This window comes from Chrysemys picta, chromosome 5, assembly GCF_011386835.1.
Source record: "Chrysemys picta bellii isolate R12L10 chromosome 5, ASM1138683v2, whole genome shotgun sequence".
In the NCBI taxonomy this organism is placed as follows: domain Eukaryota; kingdom Metazoa; phylum Chordata; order Testudines; family Emydidae; genus Chrysemys; species Chrysemys picta.
This window is the reverse complement of record NC_088795.1, coordinates 99,179,537-99,199,478: the sequence shown is the minus strand read 5'-3', so window position 1 is coordinate 99,199,478 and position 19,942 is coordinate 99,179,537. Positions and strand designations below refer to the sequence as shown.

Sequence of the window (19,942 nt, the reverse complement as noted above, 5' to 3'; positions counted from 1 at the left end):
TCAATCCTTGAGGGGGGCATTTAGGGATCTGGGGCAAAAATCTGTCTGGGGATTGGTCCTGCTTTGAGCAGGGGGTTGGACTAGATGACCTCCTGAGGTCCCTTCCAACCTTGATATTCTATGATTCTATGAAGATCAGGTTTAATAGAGCTCAGCTCCACCATGCCCCTCCTGTCCCTGGGCCAGTTCTGACATGCTCCCACCTCCACATGGCATCAGGGATGGGTTTAGCTGGGAATATGTCAGGTCTGACAGGTTTACAATTGCTGACATTCCCCCTGGCAGAATTCTCTGTAAATCTCTGGCCTGTTTACGTTCACTTTAAACCAAATAAGTAGTGCATAGTGAACTTGAGAATCCAGCCCTTTATTTTCTGGGCAACTCCTAGAAAGCTTTTTAATAGTTAGACTTTTAATATACATATAGTAATCAATTTCAGACTTCTGTAGAAATGTCATACTGCCAGTTATGCAAATAAAACTTTGTATGGGACTGTTGATGCAGAAGCATTTCATTATATACAGATATTTATTTTTCTATTATTATTAGGTATTTTTTTAAATTATATTTTTCCCCTTGCATTTTTTCTGTCAAGTTAGTCTTTAATTTCTTTTCTCTTACTCTATAATATGAATTCTTGAAGTGTCTGCCCCACTCTTTAGATATGTTTTTACTCTTCCCTATTCTTCCCTCCAAAACTTCCCCTCTGCTTCTCAGCAGAAGGAACTGGAGGAACCACATAGCTAGGACGTTTCCCAGCAGCTGCTTTCATAGGGACCAAATGCCTATAACCTCCCCATTACAGGGTGACAGTTGTATTGTCACCTACCCTCTTCTTGGGGCTGAACCTTCCCTCAGATGTATTTGTTCCCTGTGTCCCTGGGAATGAATCAAGATGTGTGTGCAGGAGTCAGTAAACCTGTCATTGAGATGCATCTACTACTGGTTTGGAGGGTGTCCACCAGTGGATAAACCACGTATAGCACTCTGCACATGGCACGAAGAAATTTTGAAGGCACCTAAAGCAGTCTCCCTTTTTCACAGAAAGTGCTACAGGATCTTTAATATCCATTAAGAGAACACAAGACTTCAGTTTGAAAGGTCTTGTTCAAAAAATCTGTACACAGTAGACTCCATGAAACTTAATTTTTCTGCAGTGGAAGAAAGGAGGGTTGAGGCAACCTTGCTAGGAATGAAAACTGCTTTTTAGAACCTGAGGCTTAGATCACTAAGCCATTATCTGTTGTATATCTTATGTAAACCCAAAAGGAGTTAATATTTGGTTCACATATATTGTTGATAAAAGGGGACAAAAATTGGAAAAATGTATTGTTTTGTCTTTGTGATATTTCACAGGACTTTGCTTGAGGATAACCCAAGTGGAATCATTCTTAGTACTGATGATTACTTTTACAAAAACGGACAATATCAGTATGATGCAAATTGCTTAGGAGAAGCACATGAGTGGAACAGGAAACAAGGTAAGAACTATATAGGGGATTAGCTCAACTGCTTTGCGGATTGCTGAAAGCTATTATAAAAGCAGGCTTTCCTGTAATTGCACCACAGGATGAGCTTTAATCCCCTTTTAGAGGTATAAATTTTAAATAATATTGACAAAAATGGGATCCTAGACTCCCGAATGGCCTATCTAATGTGCTGTTTGCTAACAAATGTCCAATTCAGCACTGAAGGATTATTTTCTCCTGGAATTATATCAGGGTATAGATGTTGCATTAGGTTCTACTTATCGAGTGGTAATCTGTGCTAGCTCTCAGGAGGATTCCTTCGAAGATTAAGATCAATAATCATTATTTGCACTCAGATGCTATCCATGACAGTGGATGTGTTACGCATATGGCACCTATCCAGATCTTTTCCCTGCCTTTGAACTAATGTTCCTTATAGAGCACTACATTATTGACAAAAATTAGGAAACAACCAAAAATAGAGGAAACCAGTAAATGGCGATTTTCACCAACAAAAGATTTTTTTTTCTGTTTCTCCTCCTGAAACTCTTCACTAAGCAATTATTTTCAAGCTTTTATGTGCTAAAATTTAAATATGACGACATTTTTGCAGGTATGTTCTATACCTATTCAAAAAATGGGTTTATAGGAAAAGTACACACTTAACAGCAACTCTGGTTGTGCAGGCTACTTTAATACTGCCTTCTGTTATTTTTTTAAAGCAACTGATAAACATTTTATTATTGTGTGTAAAAAAACTACACTTTTTTTTTAATTTTTCATATTTTATACAGTTTACAGAGTGGACTTATCTTAAGACTGTTATAAAGCCAAGAATTTTGTATGCAACAAAGAAGTCCACTTGAAGGTGATCATGTAGTTTTTAGTATAATTTACTGATTAGTCATATTGGTGTATTATACATCTGCATTTCCATTCCTTTATTATCATACATATATTTATTTCAATGTGTAATACAATGTAATTGTAGTTTTTATGTTTGGAGGGTGGTGAATTTAAATAAAAAATGTGCTTGGGTGGCAGAGAGATCAGACTCCAAAAATAGTTATTTTGGCAACTGGTTAAACATGGTGTATTTTAAAAAAATAAAATTAACATTAGATGTAGATTTTTATTATCAAGAAATTAACCATATCTTGCTCTTTTATACTTGTTTGTCTTTCAGCCAAAGAAGCATTTGAAAAGAGAATCTCTCCTATAATAATAGACAACACAAACATACAGGCATGGGAGATGAAGCCTTACGTTGCTTTGGTTAGTATGATGATTTGAGCAATGTGAAAAGAGATTGGTAACTAACCTGAGACTATTTTAAAATGTGGTTACGGGGCTCAGTCCAGCTTCTGGTTGAGTTCAACAAGAGTTGGATCAAGCCCACAATCAAAAAAATGTGTAAAAATGGTACCATATCATTAAATATTCTGCTTTGTGTAAGTCTGAGTGTTTTATCTGCTTATTTTACTGACAAATTCAAGTGTTTTGTACTGCAGAGCAAATACACATTTTGAAGAATAAGCTGGATTCTTTTCTTCCTTATGCATAATCAAATAACATTATTAGCTAGGTTTTTTTTGCTGCTCATATTAGCTGAGTACCAACAATGGGGTTGGTGGTGCTCTACAGAAAGGCCCTGCCTCATCCTAAATTTGACATCAGTGACACAAGCAGCAAATGAAAGATGGCGGCCTAACTTTCTTTTATTTGCTGGACTACCGTTGATAAATTTCACGTAAGAAGTGTGTCTTAAATACTGATTTGAAGATCAAATTGTCCTGTAGTGTTATATTTTATTTAGCTGAAATATTTGAAAATAAATATACTCTGCAACTGGAAATCCTACTAACGTGTTTAAGTAGCAATATTACAGAGTTTTATTAGGATATAGGTGAGCCCACTTATAAAGCTTTTCATATCTTCTATAAGCAGTTATGAAATACTGTTAGCTCAGTTGAAGGCAGGCTAGATGAATCCATTTATATTGAGTATATGACTCATATTTAGTTAGTCAAAATAATGCTGCTGTAATGTTTGTTAGTGATACATTTTTCTTATTATATTGTCTTTTCTTCATCTTCTGGTCATTTAGCTTCCAATTCTGTGATGCCGTTGGTGCCAATAATGCCTATTGGAGTACATCCTCAGCTGGTATAAGTTGACGTAGCTCCATTGTGGAGCTTTGACAACATATGTCATCTGAGGATCTGTTCCATTGACTTCAGTGCGAGTTGAGGAATCTCGGCCCTTTGCAGCAATGGTATCTTAGGGCTTATCTGCACTTAAAATGCTGCAGCTGCATCAGTGTAGACACCACCTATACTGATGGGAGGGATACTCCCATTGGTGTGAGTAATCGACCTTCCTGAGAGGCGTAGCTAGATTCATGGAAGAATTCTTTTGTTGATCTAGCGCTGTTTACGCGGATCGGCTTAACTACTCTGGTTAGAGCTGTGGATTTTTCCTGAGCTGTGTAAGTATGCTGACCTAATTTGCTAGTGTAGAGCAGGCCTTAGGAATGGCAGAAATTCACAGTACTCTTCTGGTCCTTCTATATTTGGAGCCCAATTCTGAATGCTTAGGTCAATAATTTAAACCAGTATTCATTTTTAGGCTTTTAACAAAAAGTGGTCTGTTTTTTTTTTTTGTTTTTTTTTTATTTTTTTTTAAGGGTGCTATGCATGGGGAACACGCTGTGGCGGGTTGGGTCACAGAAACTCCCTCAACACTGTCAGTAGATGTGCTGGGATACCACTGAGAACAAACCCCCCTGCCAGAAGAGGCTTCTCCCCACTCCTGTCTTTCTGTGTCTTTCTGAGTTAGACACTTCAGTCAGCTTCTTAGTTAGTAGGGACTTTTCCAGCACCCAGTATTCAGTCTTTCTGGGAGCCTAAACCCTGAATAAATCCGCTTTACTCTGTATAAAGCTTATACAGGGTAAACTCATAAATTGTCTGCCCTCTATAACACTGATAGATATGCACAACTGTTTGCTCCCCCAGGTATTAATTATTTACTCTGGGTTAATTAATAAGCAAAAGTGATTTTTTATTAAGTATAAGGATAAAAAGTAGGATTTAAGTGGTTCCAAGTTATAACAGACAGAACAAAGTAAATCACCAAGCAAAATAAAACAAAACACACAAGTCTAAGCCTAATACAGTAGGAAACTGAATACAGGTAAATCTCACCCGCAGATATGTTCCAATGAGCTTCTTTCACAGACTAGACTCCTTTCTAGTCTGGGCCCAATCCTTTTCAGACCAACATTGTGGCTTATGGCCTGGGTCCAGCAATCACTCACACCCCCGTAGTTACAATCCTTTGTTCCAGTTTCTTTCAGACAGTTTCTTTCAAGCATCTCTTTGGGGTGGAGAGGCCATCTCTTGAGCCACCTGAAGACCAAATGGAGAGGCTTCCAGGGCCTTTTGTATTCTCTTGTGGGTGGAAACCCCTTTGTTCTGTGCAAAATCACACCAACAAGATGGAGTTTGTAGCCACCTGGGCAAGGCATATGTCCATGAATGTCCGATGCCATTGTTTATATGTTAGTTTGAACGTTCCCAGGAAAGCTCAGATGTGGATTGGCGTCTCCCAAAGTCCATTGTCAGTTAAGTGTTTCTTGATTGGGCACTTACTCAGAATACTCCTTTCTTAAGAAGATGACCAAATGCTTCACTGATGCTACTTAGAATCAAACACATTGAGGTACAAGTACATAGCCAATATTCATAACTTCAAATACAAAAATGATACACACATACAGACTGCATAATCATAACCAGCAAATTACAACCTTTATATAGACACCTTACTTGACCTCCTTTGTACAAGATTTGGTGCAACTATAGGACCTAGGTTGCAACAATGATCTATATGGTCACAGTTCATGTCAATAACGTGTCACATGCATTTTACTACTTAGATTTTATTTTGTTTTTAAAGTAACTTAACTTACTGAACCATTTTACAGGATCCAGTACTAGAGCTGGTCAGGAATTTTCCAACTGAACATTTTCTAGGGAGGTTTCTCAAATCCAGGATAGATATTCTGATTAAAATTTCCTTATTTTCCATTGTTCCATTCATCACAATGTTTGTAAGATACTTTATATTTAAAAGGTACTTTCAAATCCTTATAAGGAAGCTCAGTTATGCTTGTTAAAAAGAATACCAAGGAGTGGAAATGGTCTCTTTGTTTGGAACTCCCACTTGTGATATGTCATTGAAGCCTAGTTTCAAAAGTCATCCATGTCAATATTGCGAACAAACCAAACCAGACCCTCAAATTAGAACTAATTGTCAACTTTGTTGCCAGCTTCAGCCAAGAGACTGAGAGTTGAATTGGGATAAGGATTGATCTACTTTCTTATCCCTAGAGGTTTTCATCCTAGTCTGGGTTTAGGCACATCAGTGGGAAAGTGTTAGAACCTTCTGCTGCCATTTTATGTATTATAACTGGTTTTGTTGATAAATAGGGGACTTAACCAAGTAGTACTGTCGAGTTGGTACTTTTCAGCATAGTAAATTAACTTAAAAAATAAAAAATAGGTCTCCTTGGGATTTCTCTATACATAAATGCCCTTGTAGATATAAAAGCACTTCTTTGCTCAAATTAGATGAACACAGGATTGAAGTGGTTAGTAAAAAATATTCTACCTTTGCTGCATAGAATCATAGAAATGTAGAGATGGAAGGGAACTCGAGAGGTCATCAAGTCCAGCCCTCAGCATGTGTGATGGACAGGTGAAAGGTGGGACTTGTTCAATATTTAGATTCTTTTTATGAATGGGGTCTAATTTTATACCTGGTCATAGCTACAATGTTAATTGTGGAAGGTTTTAAAAAGGTACTTTTGAGTGCTGTCAGTTCATGGCTATCTTCTTGGTAGTGTTGCCTACTGCATGAAAGTACAAGGAAAATACTTCAAGTTCTGTTTCCAGGAAAGTGCTTTGGTATATCATCAGGACAATAGGAATGGTCCTGAAGATAGGAATGGGGGACAGTCACCTCCCAAGTGATTTCTCTTGGCTAGATTTAAAGCAGATTTGTTTTTGCCTTGAGAAAATACCATAGTATACTAGAAAGAGAGAGCTCCAGGTTTGCAGCTAACTGAAATAAGAAAAAGTTGAAAAAAGGGAAAGAAATGGTTCTTAAAATAGTGAGATTTTTCAGAATGTTTCTTGGACAAAACTGAATTAGCTCTGTCATGTAGAGACTGTGGTTGAGATGTGAGATACATTTCATTAATTTTAAAGGAAGATATTGTATCTAAGCAACCTAGACTGCTTTGAAAAATCCCTATTTGTGTAACCATAAATGGAGCCTGGTACATAGTTAGTGTATTTTTGGAATGTTTAACTTGTTTTGTAAAATGGGAACCTGATATGTGTCTGTTTTGTACATTGTGTGCTCTTTCATGGAAATATGACATTACTGATGTATTTTGTATTCTATTTGTATTTTTATTCAGTCTCAGCAGTACAAATACAAAGTAATGTTCCGAGAGCCTGATACTTGGTGGAAGTTTAAACCAAAAGAGCTTGAAAGGTAAAAGCACTGTAGAAGACATTGAAGTAAGCTGCTTCACCTTTCATTTGTCCTCTTTAAAATAACTTTTTTTTTTTACCTTTACAATGGCCATTAAGGCTCCAAAACATCAGTAAGCCCCCTGTTAACAATTGAACAAACACCTGATTAACTTTTTATTTTAACTGTTCCGCTTAGAACTTTATGATGTCCTTTCATTGTTTTGTTTTATTTGTTTTGGTATCCAGTTTCAAAAGAAATTAGCTAGCAGCCAGAAAGGCACCTTTGTCATTTATATGACACTTTAAATCTTCAGAAAGCTATGCAAATGTATATTCATCCCTAAAATATCCCTTGGAAATCCAGGCACAATGATAGATCCAATAGGACCCCTGGAAAGCATCCAGGGTTTATCTTGTCGTATTGGGTTTGTCCTTGCATTGAGGTGATCTATTCCACTGTTAGCCTTCCTGATTCCAAGTGTCTCTCCTACCTTATGCACTAGAGTAGCAGTCATGTCTTGATGTGAGCAGAACAAGCTCCTGGGGACAAGCTCTGCTGAACCACCAGTGGAAGCTTGGTTACACCTTTGCCTAGGTATTACCATCTGGGTTGAACACATAGCTGATGCAGTTCTCAGATGGTGGGTGCTTATTGGGATCCTTCTAGAGCAGCTGTGAGTTGCTTTTCTTTCATGGAATGGTGTGTGCCACCATTTCTTGCTGCTAGGGGTTACTTGGGGTTTTCTCCCCTCCTCTCAACACCAGTTCCCCTCTGCTTGCCACGCTGGCTAGGATTTACATACCCTAGGTCAGGCCACTGCCAAGCAAATTGCTTTCTGAGACGTAACAAAGTCAGTGTAAATCCTACTCAGAGGGATAAGCTATACTGATAAATGGCTAAAAGCAGGGAGATCAGAGTAGGCAAATATGTTTTCTTCCCACTCTGAGAAGTTCTCAACTGAGCATAGCCTACAGGAGGAGGACTCCTGTAGGCAAAATCTTCTTTATACAGTTTGGCTCCTTGACTCCGAACAGAACGTGAAACACCAAGCATCCGGTTTTTACAACATTCCAGGAAGCAGTTTAAGAAAAAAATATTTTAGCCTAATTCTTAGGTTTAATATTAAGCAAAACTAGAAATATAACAGCATAAAGAGAAATGATTCCATCTTTCAGTCTGTTTTGTTTGATTATTAAAATCTGGAATGTTACTTTTTTCATCTTTTAATCTGTAGGCGAAACATTCATGGTGTATCTAAAGAAAAGATCAAAAGAATGTTGGAGCGATATGAACGTTGCCTTACTGTTAACTCAATCTTGAATTCTGCTGTCCCAGACAAATCAGAAAATGCTGATTGGAATGAAGATCCCTGTCAGGGGGAAGGTTATGGGTAAGACTTACTTGCTTTATATTCCTAAATAAAAAACTTTGTTACACAATTCCAATCTTAACTTTTTTTTGTTTTAAACAGTGGAGGCTGGCTAACTCCTCCTAACCCAGAACTGTTAAAAAAAAAAAACACCCCAAAAAAGTTGAACAAAAATTCAGCATTTCTTATTTTTACAAGGTTAAGAATTTTAGAAGTGAACAGTTAAGGGAATCAGCCATTTCTCCATTTCTATATGATACACTATTAGTCCACTAGATTATTGCTGTCCACCAACCTTAACTTTTTCCTTTTGTTTTTTTCTGTACTGGAAATATGCTACTGGGAGTACAGTATAGAATTTTTTGTACTAGCTATTAAATGTGTAATAAAGTTTTTAAAAGGAGTATAGTCCTATATATATGTAAACACCCTAGGTCTGCATTTTGTACTTATAGAGTGGGGTGTTGGTGGAGTTGATTATTTTTATGACTAGGATTGGAGTGATTGATCTATTTGGTATTATGGAATATATTTATTATATGGAGGCTTATGTGAGTATATGTAGACTGAGAGTATATTTCCAACCATATTTTGTAAGCAACTAGCATCTGTGGTCTTCTGTAGTGGATAATTTAGAATGTGTTTATAGTATCTTGGAAATGGATCCCTTAAATAGAATAATAGAACTGTAGTGTTGGAAGGGTCTTTGACAGGTCATCTACTCCCGCCCACTGTGCTCAGGTAGCACAAAGTAAACATAGACCAACCCTGACAGGTGTTTGTCCAACCTCTTCTTAAAAACCTCCAATGATGACAAATCCACAACCTCCCTTGGAAGCCTATTCCAGATCTTAACTACCCTTCTAATTAGAAAGTTTTCCCTAATATTTAACCTGAATCTGCCTTGCTGCAGATTAAGCCTATTACTTCTTGTCCTACCTTCAGTGGACATAGAGAACAATGATCAATTGTTCTCTTTTGTAACAGACCGTAACACATTGGAAGACTGTTATCAAGTCACCTTCAGTCATCTTTTGTCAAGACTAAATATGCCCATTTTTTTTTAACCTTTCCTCATCGGTCAGGTTTTCTAAACTTTATCGTTTTTGTTGTTGTCTTCTAGACTCTCTCTAATTTGTCCACATCTTTCCTTAAAGCGTGGTGCCCAGAACTGGACATAGTATTCAGCTGAGGCCTCCTGAGTGCCGAATAGAACAGGACAGTTACCTCCTGTGTCTTACATATGAAACTCCTGTTAATACACCCCAAAATATTAGCCTTTTTTGAAACTGCATTACATCATTGACTCGTATTCAGTTTATGATCCTCTATAACCCCCAGATCCTTTTCAGCAGTACTACTATCTAGGCAGTTATTCTCCAATTTATAATTTTGTATTTGATTTTTCCTCCTTAAGTGTACTACTTCATACTTATCTTTATTGAATTTCATCGTGTTGAATTCAGAACAATTCTTAATTTGTCAAGGTCATTTTGAATCATAGTTCTGTCCTCCAAAGTACTTGCATCCCCTCCCAGCTTGGTATCATCAGCTAATTTTATAAGCATATTCTCCACTCTGTCATCCAAATCATTAATGAAAATGTGGAATAGTACTGGACCCAGGACTGACCTCTGCAGGATCCCACTACGTATATCCATTTTAACAACGAACCATTGGTATCTACTCTCTGAGTATAGGCTCTCACCCAATTATGCACACACCTTATAGTAATTCCATCTAGACTGCGTTTCTCTAGTTTGCTTATGAGAAAGGATCCTAGAAATCCATTTGCCATGGAAAAATGCAGAATTTGCATTTTTATACAGAATCTTTATTTTTTCACAAAATGTAAAAACTAAAAACTTATACTATAGAACTCTGTTTATCCGAGCCTCCATTATCTGTCTCTCCGTATTAACTATACCAGGATTGACAGCCCGAACTCCAGGCTGCGAGAGCCCTGTCTGTCAGCCCTGCCGCTCTCCAGATTATCTGAATTTTTTATTATCCAATCTAGCCACAGTCCCAATTTGAATGGATAAATGGGGTTCCACTGTATATTAATAAAACATTGTGTTCAACTGATACCTATATACAGTATATTGTGGCTAGGGAAACTAATGTTCAGCATTTCATTTTAATCACAGAAAAACTTGGATTTTTATGTTTTCTTTTATCAGAGAATTTTGTTGTATTTATCACAGAAAACAGATCCCTGCTTATGAGAATGTCATGAGGGACTGTGTCAAAAGCCTTACTAAAATAAGATACATCATGTCTACTGCTTCCTCCTATTCACTAGGCCAATAACCCTGTCAAAGAAGGAAATTAGGTAGCGTTCGGCATGATTTGTTTTTGACAAATCAATGCTGACTATTTCTTATAACCCTATTATCCTCTGGGTGCTTACCAAATTGATTGTTGAATAATTTGTTTCAGTGTCTTTCCGGGTGTTGAAGTTAGGCTGACTGGTCTACAATTAAGGCTGCGAGTCTGTCACAGAAGTCCATGGATTCTGTGAGTTTCTGGGACCTCCATGACTTCTGCAGCAGCCGATGTGGCTGGCTCCAGGGCTGCCTGGGCCAGCCGCACCGGCCACTGCTGGGACAGTCTCAGGCCACTGCACTCCACCTGCCCTGCAGAAGCAGCAGTGGGGGTCCCGGGCCCCACAGCACCGGCGGGGGTCCCGGGCCGCGTGCCTCCACCCAGCCACCCCTTCCCAGCTGCCTGCCGCTGTCCTCCTGTTGGAAATTGCAGGTTGGGGTAGAGGGAGATAGACTAATGTAAAGAGAAAAATGTAATCCCTATTTGGAATCAAGGAGGGGCCCTTATCAAGTAAATATCTGTGCTGTTTTGTTTTGTTTTATTAGAGGGGAGTGTTCAGGTTTGAGCTAGTTCTTTTTAAAACTGTTTTCCTCTCCCCAGATTTCATGGATTGGTAGTGTGTGAACATTTTATGTATGTCTCAGTTCAATGATTGTATAGTATCCTAAACTAAAATATGGGACCCTGGTTTAAAGAGCTTATGGGCTTTAATTTAAATTTATTTAGTAGCCAAGCCAGAATAGAAGTTTGTGGGGTTGGCTTGTTAGGTTTTTTTTCTTTTAAGTTTTCTTTAAACGTCTTCTGTTTAATTGTTTGTCTTACAGGCAAAAAGAGGTACATGCATATGTGAAAGAAGAGACACTTTTTGCTTCAGCTTCAAAGCCTCCTGAATTAGCTGAAGAGGAGAAACATGCATCTTCTACATCTTCAGCAGTAGAAAATAACTTAGCAGATAGATATTTTCGAAAAGAAGAGGAGGAAATTGAAAATAATTTAAGAGAACATGTTTCTGAGAATAGCATTATTCAAGGTAGTGTGGATATCAGTTTATCAGATTATGAAGAAAAAGAAGTGCCTTTGGGGAAAAAAGCTGTAAAGAGAGAAGAAATACATAGAATTACTGAAACAGAAACTAGTAAAACTAATGAGGTGAAATCTGAAGAAACCACACACTTGCATATCTGTTCTTGTGAACATATTCAAGAACATAGTGACAAGATTCTGGAAGTTCAAACTGAAAAGGATCAGTACAATGAAATTGCAGTAGAACCAGTAGTAACACATGAAAGGAACATTATGAAACAAAATGGTTCATCTTTGGATGTATCAGTGAGGCCAGAATTATTAAACTTTCTGGGTGACTGGCCTGTAGAACAATCAATCAGGCAGAGAACCAAAAGGACTAGAAGAATAGAAAAATTTTCTATGAAGAGTGATAAAGAGGATAAAGCAACCAGCCAGCATCTTCTTGATTCACACAAGGCACAAGTGGACCTGGCAGATATTCAGCAGGAAGTACTACATGGTGAAAAAAGACAGAGGGAGGAAAATTTAGTCTCTGACTCTTTCTGTGTTCTTGGTGCAGATAAAATTACCCCAGAATTGCAAATGATGGGAGACTGGCCTGCTATGAGCTCTTTGCAGCAGAGGCAACATAGATCAAGGAGAATATCAAAGAGAAGTCTAAGTGAATCTGATGAAGCTGGAAATAATAAATGTGATATACACAAAAATGTTCTTGACACAGTGGATGTGCTTCATGGAACATCTGTGAGCAGTGAAGAGCTACAGGACACAGAGACATCAAATTTTCAAGAACCTGAAAGAATAGCTAGTGACAATATCAGTGAGAAAAAGCCCCAACAAAATAAAAGAACACGGAAGCATCATAAATTAGCCCTCACGTTTACCAACAGCAGTGTGGCCCTCTCCAAACCAGAACAGTTGTCAACGCTTAATTTGCTGGAAGAGAAATCTGAAAAACACATCTGTAAACAACCAAGCAGGTATTCACAGACTGAGCCACAGGATTTCGCGCTCTTATGGAGATTAGAAAAGAAAATTATTATTTCTGAGAATATTATTTCCGAGAATACCAAAGTATTACATGGCAGATTAGAAGCATTCAGACCAAAAGACATGGATGCTGCTTCAAGTTCTCAAGAAAAAATACCCTATAGAGTTATGTATGATAAAAGCACATATGTGGAAGAAAGTGAACTTATCAGTATTGATGAATCTGAAAATCTGAATGTTCTTTGTAAGTTGTTTGGGTCCTTTTCATTTGATGCACTGAAAGACTTCTATGAAAGATGTAACAAGGACATTGTCTGGGCCACAAGCCTGCTATTGGATTCTGATGAAAAGTGTAAAGGCGAAGACATTGAATGCTTGCAGGAGGCAGGAACTGTGCCAGCTACCACAGACCTTGAATTCAAGGAAAATACAAACTATGGAGAGAATCTTAAAAATTCTGAACAAACCAGCCAAATAATTGGGACTGATGGTATCACTCAACTTTCAGAAAACAATTTATCAGTGTGTTATGCAGAGAGTGAAACTGCAGACATACTTGAGACAGATGCTAAAATATCTGACTCACTAACAAGACTTCCACTGAGTGCTTCAGTAAAACTCAAAAATACCAAGGACATTGTTCCCAGAACTCAGGCAGAAGATTCAGGAACAGATATCATCGAGCAGTCTGTTTCAGATACACAGAAAATAAACTTAAAGGCGATGAGCCTTGTTAATGAAACAGAAGAAAAATCAGTGGTGTCACAGCTTGATGTGGGCTTATGTCTACCTGTGACTTTACCTAAGGTGTTCAGCACTGCTCCAACCATTTTGAAACCCAAATTAAATAAGGAGGTAGACAATAAACTTTCAGAAACATATCTAGAGAGTTCCAAAGTAAATAATATGATTCTTCCGTTACTGCAAATGGATCAAGCACCTTTGAAGAACTGTGCAAGTGATGAAGAAGAACTGGAAACCTGTAAAGAAACTCAGGGGAATGATATGATATCAATTGGAGGTGATAGGGAAGAAAGCAAACCTTCTAAAATGGATGAAGATAGAACCAAGATATTGAACCCTACTTCGTTATCCTCGGGATCCATGAATATAAATTGCCTAGAATTGGCATTACCTCCTGAACTAGCCCTTCAACTGAAAGAAATATTTGGGCCAGTTGGCATTGACTCAGGTAAGGGCATGAAAAATAATTAATACAAATATATATGTAATGTAGTTCTTTTTTTTAAAGCCATTTTAATTTATTTATTATGCTTACTTTGAATTCCTCATGATATTGTGGTGCTATTCAAAGGTTCTTGTTAATTTAAAAACTGAACTGAACCAGAATGTTACATAAAATATAGCAGCAAGGATAGCTATCTTTTCTTTTCAATTTTTTGTCTCTGCCCACATATACATTTGAAGAGTATTGCAAGAAAATATTTCCACTTGTCTGGCTTGGAGCAGAACCTACTTTCCGTCTCCCAAAGGTGGAGAGGTAGATAATGATGAGGAAAAATTTTGATTGGTTGGGAGAAGGAAGAGAGAGAGAGAACCTTTGATGGGACAAATAAATGGGGAAGGGAGATGCCAAATCAGAAATGAAAGAAAGTTTGAGAGAGAGCGAGAGAATAATATGAAACATTTTTTAAAATGAAAAATTAGTCTGAGAGAAAACTCATTGAAAATCACCTGAAGACACATCAAGATATAGAATTAAAAGGAGAGGGAGATCAAGAGAAAATGGAAAGAAAAAACAAAATAATCATCAAACACACAAAGTCCACTGGGGACTGTTGTGCCAGCCAGGCATTGTTTAGTGAAGTTCCCAGATCTGGCTCAGTCCTGCAAATCACAAATCTGTAGAGTGGCCCCGCAGGCAGTTCCAGGTGGGGTCAGGGCCTTTATCCCTTCATGGGATGATGGAGAGTTTGAGAACATGTATCCATCCTGGCAACATGGCTGAAGAGCATACAGCACCACTTTTGAATGTAATGAGGGACTGAAGAAAGGCCAGATCTTTATGAGATTGTGACATCTGGCACAATATCAAATCATCTTTTATGCTCAGGATTTGGTGCTGACAGTGCATATGGAATGCCTCTAGCCACTCCAAGTCTGCCTGTAAGAGGGTCCAGGTTTCTGACCCATGTAGTAATACAGGTAGTACACAGGTTTGATTGATCTTGAACTTTGTTTGAAAAAACAAAAGGAGGTTTAGTAATCTTTGAAATTATTTTACATGTTTACTTGATATAACATTTTGAATCTATAATTTATTAATGGGTTTGGCTGTGAGCAAAAAAAAAGACATTTTCTTGGTTTGGGGTAAAAAGGGGGAGCGGGGTGTTACTATTTCTCAGACCTGTCCCCCTTTCTTTGCATGCTCTAAATCACTCTCCTTTTCTTTTTGAGAAACTGACAGGTGTAATAGTATCAGGTAGGTGTGCCGGGGAAAGATTACATTATGCTGCTACCATGGTCACTCTTGCTCTCTGACTAGTGTTAAAAGGATTCTTGGCTTTTATGCTTCCTAGGGAAGATGCTTCTCTAAATTGGGTATGATGCAGGGAACAATGAGGACACTAATGGCTGATGTATTCTTCAGGGATGATTATCCATGGGGAGAGATTAAATAAGGGAAAAATGCAGCATCACAATTGGTCACTAGGTTCAGAGTTAACTGCAAAGACGTTAAATGCAAGGATGGACATATAAAAGAAGAATATGCATTAAAAATTATAAGGGTATAAAAAAGCCAGTCATTCCAATAGTTAAGTTTAAACAAGATGCAATTAATATTAACCTGCCCTCTCCTGCCCCTTCCCTATTGTGTTGGTTTATGAATCCTGTTGGGTGAGGGCTCAGAACTCAGTGTCTTTATTTAACTTAGAAGTCACTGCAGTTTTCAGGCATGACATTTGTATGTAAAATTCCTAAATGCAAATTAATTAGTGGTAAGCCACAGTGCTATACTTGATAGGACTAATTTTTGTACAGTGCTTTAATGAGTATATTTTCTTTCTTCCATAAGGATCACTAACTATTGAGGATTATGTGGTTCATATAGATCTGAATCTGGCCAAAGTGATTCATGAGAAATGGAAAGAATCTATTATGGTTGGTAGGCTTCTTTCTTATAAGAAGTTACACTTGGGTTTTGTCAATCTATTTGTTTCTCTTTCTGCATTTGTCTAAATATTTATATAAGGTATTTTATATATTTACTGTAACAGTGAGAATATTAGCTATATGGTGTAAAATACATAGGGTAAGTGGACATGTAGCATAGAGGAAATCATTATTTTAGTTAGATAGTGTCGCCTGCCCCTGCAACAAATAAAACCCAAAGGCAATATAATACCAATCTCTTAAAATACAAACGTAAAAACAAACTATGGAGTATAATTTCAAAATGGGCATCAGTGCCCCACCCTCATGCTTCTAAAATACATTTTTGGAGGGAAGGGGAGGAAGAGGAAATCATTGACATTTTTCAGATTTTGGGAGGGATAAGATGAGAAGGATTTCAAGGAAGAATAAATTTCACACCGTAAGACATACCATAGCAAAAATTAGATTCATTATGGGGGAAAAAAGATCATAACATACAAATTTTCACAAAAAGATCAGTTAATGTCCAATCTGTTATTATGTATTGCCCATTGTTTAAACATGAATTTTAAAACCATCCACCAACAATGACATTTGACCTTGAAAAGCCTTGATTTTATTCTTTAAGAGGAAGTCTCAGTGCACATTACCTATTATGTATGGAAAACAAATATATTTATATTAACGAATTGAGAAAGGTTCTCTTAGAGTCTCATGTCATCATAAATTCAGCCAGAGTAAGAAGAAAAACTGCTTCAAACTGCATCTTATTTTTTGGTACAATCTTCTCTTGGTTTGTCTAATCTTTAATTTAATTATGAGATCTGATTTGATATCTTAGCACTACTTTGATCTGTCACTTGAAAAATAGTATTATTTTCAAAACTTTACCTCTTAATGTATTTCTTATCTTAGATATATGCACATTTTTTTCAGATAAAAAGTTTAAAAATTGTACTTTAATTTGAAACCTGTTTACCTGAAAAGTAACATTTGTTGAGTTAATATTAGTGGGAAACCTATATCTATGGTTCACTAATGTGATTTTTTTTTTAATATTTGTAATTAGAAGAGACAAAGGAAGGAAGATGAATATTATAAGCTGCTTATGCAAGGTACAGTATGCTGTTCCCTTAAATTACTGTAATAACGCTCAGTTCTCGAAAACTAAAACTAGTAAGGTTAAAAAATTGCAAATTGTTGAAAATAGAGTGCTTCGTTTGTTAAGCTCAGCTTGCATTTAGTGGACTTGATATGGTACTCACCATTATTTTACAACCCTAGCAGTAGTAGTAAAAATAAACAAGCCACTGACTTTAACAATAGCATTAAAGCACTCTATAAGGATTAGCTTTTCTCATATCTACCTGGGATCAAAATGCATAGGGTGAGATTGTGACTGAGTCTGTATGGATGTTCAAAGGCCTGATACAATCTCCATGGGTAAAAGAAACACTGATCCAGGCTAGTGCTACAAGTGGGGCTACCCTTCTGCAAGAAGAAAGTGGGAGGGGCCATGGTCTTAATGAGCATCCCATCCTTTCACCTTGGTCACCAGAACTGGCCCAGCATGGGGGTAATGCATGTGACCCTCTTTCAGATGGTGATGGATCTGCTAATCAAGCATTCAGTCCCTCAGCTCCCCATGAGGAATCCTTCCTCTGCAGCAAACACCCACTCCACTCCTCTACGACCTGGGCTGTGACTTCAAGCCACAATCTGGTCCTTAGCTATTAGGCAAAAACTTTTTTAAGTCTAAACTGTGCCATTAACATCGCAAGAGAAAAAGTGACCAAATAGTTAAATATCTGTTCATAAGTTGTGAATGCAAAATATATATACACACAAAAAGGTAACTGTGAGTATAAAAAATCCCACACATGGTCATATGCAGTTATCTATTTGCAGGTGTAAGTTAGGTTCCAGCATTTAAAAATTCCATCTGGATTGTTGCTTTTTTACTAGTTAGAAGAAAAATGAAGCTTGATGGACTTTGGTAGGGAGAGGGTGAGGAGGAAAATGTAGGCAATGTAATGTTATTTTTGCTAAAAATATAAGTTGCTTAAATAAAATTAGATTATTAATAAATAAATTAATGAAAATGTAGTAAGGTGAAATGTATTTTAATTACTTCGGGCTTTGCTTTAATTAAATACAATGACTTTTTCATTTTGTCACCTTGAGATTTTTGTTGCTTTTGTACTGTTTGACTTATTAGATCTGGATGACTCCAATACAATCTTATCTCAGAGCACAGACAGTAAACTGCAGAGAAAAAAAATGGTCTGTCCCTCTCAGTTATCAACAGAGACACACAGTGAAAATCTAGCAACATCAGAAATTTTCCCTTTTATGGATCACTGGAATGCACAGACTCAAAGAGTATCACTCAGAGAAATAATGTCTGAAGAAATAGCCTTACAGGAGAAACAGGACCTGGTATGAATATTGCCACTTTTTATGATGTCTAAGTTGTATCACGCTGATTTTTCCCCCCCTGCACGTTTGGTATGGTTAGAAGCCATATTTTGCTTCTACAGTTGCCTGTCTTTGTACAGGCTGACTAGTGCTGAGTTTCTGAGATAGATGTTAACTAATTTTATTAATTGTTTTTTGATAGCTAGAGTTTACTTAAGGTGCTAGATAAAAGCCAGTTGATGTTTCTGTTTAAAATAAATCTGTCATTTGAAAGTTTAATATCTTAATTGTTTCACAAACAGATCATGCTATATCTTGGTGTACAGGTTAGCATTTGCATTTGGTTGAGCTGCATTTTTAGTTGTTTACTTTTAAAAATTTATTTATCAAATTGGCTTCATGCATTCTTTGTGAGACACCATGCAAAAATTTGTAATTAGCACCATGCCATGCTTGTTCAAAAAGAGACTTAATTGCTTATGATATTTTTTTTAAAAAACCCACAACATTCCAGACAGCTGACACATTTAAAGGGTATTTAAGATGTAATTCTCTCTCAAATTGGCACACACTTATTATTCCCTAAAGTTTTTTTTCTTTTCCATTTTCTTAGTTTCCATTTAGTTTTCCTCTGTTTTCAATTTGAAGCTTGTAATGATCTAGCTAACTGCGCTACTCTCCTTTAATGGATGCAATGACAGATTAGTGCAGTTATGTCTTTCTTTGTTATTCTGTTGCCCTGTAACTAGTTGTCCTAAAAATAGAATGTCCCTATTTCTGTTGACATTGAAGTTCAAATAGTATAAGCCTGTATTTCTGAAGCAGAGTGTTGTGGGTTCTTTTCCTTATACTTATATGTGGCTTACTGATAACGATGGTGTCCACAGATTGATTTAAGCTTGGTGTAATCTGGCTCAATTTTGTTTTGATCACTTATTTTATATGAGCACTGGAATTGTCAGCTTTATTTATTTCAGTTTTATAATTAAGGACCTGTCACGTCATGTCTTCTAGGTCAGTGTTTCTCAACCTTTTTGATACCAGGGACCGGGTTGCTGCCTTCCCAAACTATGTCAGGGAGATCTGAGGGACTGGTGCTGGTCCATGGACCAAACATTGAGAAACACTGCTTTAGGTGACTTCTGAAATTTGAATGCACAATACATAGAAACAACCCATACCTGCCTCAAAACAAAACCAATATTTCCCATCATCAATAAAACAATCATAGCTCAATCCCAAACACTCAGTATGCTCCTTGCCCAATTGCCTGAGGGAAAATAGATGGGCTTTGCAGCATGCCTGGAATGTTCAGTAATCTGGACATTTATAGACCAGCAGGGTAGCAAATTCCAAAATTTAAGGCCCCCTCGAAAAATACCTTGCCATCTGCCTTCTCTCAGTTTAAATTGAGAGAACACTAGCTTAGTCACTTCCAATGATTGCAGACTGTGGCAGTACAGTATCACACAGCATGATATGCCCGTTCCAGCTTTCTGTGCACCAGATGAGTGTGTGGCTGATGCTTATATGTAATTAAAATCTTTAGCATGATAGGTGCCTAGGTAGTGAATACATTTTTTTTGGTAATAACAAATTAGTTACATTATTGGATCAGTTTTACTAATGTAGATTCCTCTAATGATGATTTTACCGTTTCACTTACTTTACTTTCTGG

The 19,942-nt window shown here is 37.2% G+C and overlaps 1 protein-coding gene across 8 annotated transcripts in view; it reads left to right on the top strand.

Annotated features, from left to right (window-relative positions):
- Positions 1 to 19,942, top strand: part of N4BP2 (NEDD4 binding protein 2) — a 76,183-nt gene that overhangs the window by 38,190 nt on the left and 18,051 nt on the right. For 7 of the 8 annotated variants that reach the window (XR_010601899.1, XR_010601898.1, XR_002889073.3 and 4 more), the window contains 8 exons: positions 1,357 to 1,481; positions 2,656 to 2,744; positions 6,958 to 7,034; positions 8,251 to 8,406; positions 11,538 to 13,921; positions 15,767 to 15,852; positions 16,916 to 16,961; positions 18,065 to 18,285. Coding sequence is in view for 4 of the 8 variants with exons in the window: in XM_024106713.3 (XP_023962481.2) it covers positions 1,357 to 1,481; positions 2,656 to 2,744; positions 6,958 to 7,034; positions 8,251 to 8,406; positions 11,538 to 13,921; positions 15,767 to 15,852; positions 16,916 to 16,961; positions 18,065 to 18,285 (3,184 nt within the window). In the remaining 4 variants the exon portion in view is untranslated. Of the gene's footprint in view, positions 1 to 1,356; positions 1,482 to 2,655; positions 2,745 to 6,957; positions 7,035 to 8,250; positions 8,407 to 11,537; positions 13,922 to 15,766; positions 15,853 to 16,915; positions 16,962 to 18,064; positions 18,286 to 19,278; positions 19,422 to 19,942 lie in introns of those variants that run through there. The other variant, XM_042843416.2, reaches the window with a different exon arrangement.